A 3,286-nucleotide genomic window follows, 5' to 3' on the forward strand; every position below is an offset into this window, starting at 1 on the left:
GGGGGGGGGGGGGGGAGGGGAAGGCGGTGCTGCAGCGGGCCCGGGGCCGAGCCCCTCGGAGCGTGGCGCGGGCCGGGAGCGGTCCGCTCTCCGCAGCCTCGGCCGCCGGTATTTATGCCCCAGGATGGGCTGACGCCGCTCCGGCGAGGCTGGGGCCCCGGGCTGGCAGCGAGGGCTGCCCAGGCTGTAGCTGTCCCCGGAGAGGAGAAGGAGCGTGGCTGCTAGGGCTAACCCTTGCTTTTATCTGAAGAAAAAACGGAGGGAAACACGCCTCTGGTTTCCAGTTTGACTTCCAGACACAGAGAGACGGCGTGATTTGACTGTGGCTTTGGAGGTGACTGCATGCAGTGGGCCCTTAGTTTATTTTCTCCTTTAGTTCCTCAGGCCTTTTTGAGTTTAAGGGCTGCCTTTGGAGACAAGACATTGATCCAAAGTTTTGTTTCTTCTAAATAACGTTTTACACAGCAGTTTCTTCCAGAAGGCTTGCAGACCTACTTAAAGATTTTAACATTGCTTACGTTTCAAGTCACTCTGCTGCAACGGTGCCATTAGGTGCACCTAGGGACGTTTTGGGTCTGCCCCAAAGCCCTTTCCCTTCGGCTCAGACGGGCGCCGGTCGGATGGCAGCGGTGCGTGCAGTCCTTCTCTGCAGGGACCATCTTGCCCCCCAACACATCCGCGCAGGAGGAGGGGGTTAACATGGACCCCGTATTACTGGGGTCCTCCTGGAGCTGGGTCCCTCCTTCCCCTCTCCTCGTTCCTCCCGGGGATCTCGCACAAGCGGTTTGCTCCCCTCTGCGCCAGCCCGTCGGTAAAGTAGTGGAAGAGCTCATTGATCTCTCGGGGGTCTTATGAATAGGGTTCTCGCAATAGCTATTGATTGCTCTGAACGAAAGACGCAGTGAAGATGCAAAATGCTGCTAGCGTTATGACATTCCTGAGTTATCCGCTGCCATCTAGTCCTAGCAGTCATACTTTGCAGTTCCTGAGTACTACAGGGTTGTATTTCAGGGATGAATTACAGCCATAAATGTGCATTTTGATATCTAAAATTCCAACGTAATAGTAGAATACTTAACTAATACGATTACAATACGCAGATAATCCCCTGGACCGTAAGTCACGACTACTTGAAGCTGATAACCTTAATCTTGAAATCAAATGAAAAAACACCCAAAGCTTCTCAAACATGCCAGACTGGGATCCACCTCTAGGAAATAGAAGAACATTCTTAAAAATCTTGTCCTCTGCTTAGAAATGAAAGGGAAGGCTGCAGGCGCATTCCGGGGCTCCCAGGAGGTGACCTCCAGCCTTTAGCAGTATGCCGTTACGTTAAAACATTAACTATTTCAAACACTTCTGGCAAGATGCAATTAAGTTTTGGGTCCCTTGTCCCTTTTAATTATTAGAGCTTTCTTGTGTGTTTGCAGCCCTACTTATCATGAAGTCCCAGCCTGCTTATGTTGCATTTAATTGTTTTATTGGTCAATTCTCAGGGTGTGAATTGAACCTTCAGGCTCAGCCTGAATGAAGGAGGGCTGTGTAGGGGCACTGCCTCAGAAGCAAATTTAAGCTCCGGAGAGTCGGGATTCTCCCGTACCGGTACCTTCTCGTCCGCAGGATGAAGCTACTGTGGCCTTTGAGCAGCTGCAGCTTAACCCTGGTACACCAGGCTAACGGCTTTAATCAGCAGGCAGAGACTAGAGCGAGCGCCTAGAAAGCAAAACTGAGCCTTTTTCGTTTAAACCCGGCCTGTATCTATTGGAAACCTAGAGGCTGGGCTGTGCCCCGGGGCTGGGCCCGCCATGCAAACAGCCCAGCAGGAGCACAGAAGTTTCCTTCCTTAGTCATGTTTGAAAAAGGCTTTTATAGGCTTTAATATAGAATCATTGTTTTTCTTAATGCTTTTCAGAAAATGTATATGGAATAGTACATACTCTTTTGGTGACTGGGGTTTTTTTTTAGGAATATGTGTACTGGGGTGTATGTAATGTATAACAAAGATAGTTTTCCTGAGCGTTACAGAAAACATTAGCTTAAATAAAAAATTACAAATAATCGTTATTACATTCTAGTACCTAAAACCCTATCTATTGCGAATCTACTGATTCGGCCTGTCGAAACATTCAGTAAGTTTGTCAAAGTAGCGTAGCAATCTGCACTGTATCCAGGGCTACAGCAGAACATCGATAAATATAGCGAGATCTGTATATGTATTTTTTAAAGAGAGAAACCCACCGGGATTTTTTTATGTTTAATAGGTTTTACTGTATTTACGATTATTTCAGAACATAGCCTGAATCCCAACAGTTCTTTGTGGGATATGGATTATGAAGGACTGTTGAACAGTAAGAAAACCCTTCCCGGGACCGTGGGCTCGTGCAAACCCTCCAGCCTGTTCAGGAGCCGCTCTCTCCTGAGTCACCAAGGAAGGAGAAGTTTGCTAAGTCAGAACCTGGGCCAGAAACCACAAGAAAAGCGGCTGTCCTGTGACGTGCTCCTTAAACTTTCCAGATATATTTTAATGGATACCTTTGGACCTAGCTTGGCCTGGAATCTCTTTCGGTTTTATAACTGTGATCGAGAAGTCAACCTGCCCAAAATTCCTATCAGTCCTCTCAAGGTGGCCCAGCACAAGGTGAAGCCGTTCTTGCTACGCAGGGTGCTTCAGCTCCTCAGGAATATGGGAGTGTTGTCTGAAGCTCAGCAGTCCAAGGCCTTCTCTCTGCTCAAGAAGCAAATGCTTAAACCAAGGAAAACATCGTTAAAGCCCACAGTGGAACAAAGTGGTAGGTATATAAGAAGGAGATGTGATTTTGTTATCTCAAATGCTTTCTGGTGCTGGCTGAGCGGAGTTGTGAGGCCAGGCTCCGTGCTGCCAGGGCGAGGGGTGCCGGCGAGTGGTGGACATCACTGGGTGCAATCCGGTACGCGGTGGTCCCGTGTCGTGCCAGGAGCCGGCTCTCAGCGTTCAGGCTGAGCTAGAGCCAGGGCTCAGAGTGCTCAACCCTAAGCAGGAGGTCTGTGATGAGGCGGGTAGGAAGCAGTCGCTCTCTGCAGAAGAGGAGACGCTAGACGAGGGCTGGTACAGCATGCGGAGGGCAGTCGCCGCGGATGGGCCATTATAAGGAGACGGTCTGTGGGAGTCAATAAAAGCCACGCTGTGGTAAGGCGGTGCCCGGCTCCGTGGGGCTGCCAGGCCCACGGCGGCCCCTGAGCGCAGCTCCAGTGCGAGCATTAGCGGTGTGTTGCTCACCGCTCCCCAGGGGCCCGGCCGTGCCAGCCC

General features: G+C 50.4%; 1 protein-coding gene across 1 annotated transcript in view; it reads left to right on the plus strand.

Annotated features, from left to right (window-relative positions):
* The first annotated feature begins 2,323 nt into the window (after window positions 1-2,323).
* Window positions 2,324-3,286, plus strand: part of LOC103922772 (transmembrane protein 2-like) — a 56,798-nt gene continuing 55,835 nt past the window's right edge. Inside the window, exon 1 of the mRNA XM_009330974.1 lies at window positions 2,324-2,789. Coding sequence (XP_009329249.1) covers window positions 2,324-2,789 — 466 coding nt within the window. The remainder of the gene's footprint in view (window positions 2,790-3,286) is intronic.

This window comes from Pygoscelis adeliae, unplaced genomic scaffold (assembly GCF_000699105.1).
Source record: "Pygoscelis adeliae isolate BGI_AS28 unplaced genomic scaffold, ASM69910v1 Scaffold318, whole genome shotgun sequence".
Taxonomy (NCBI): Eukaryota; Metazoa; Chordata; class Aves; order Sphenisciformes; family Spheniscidae; genus Pygoscelis; species Pygoscelis adeliae.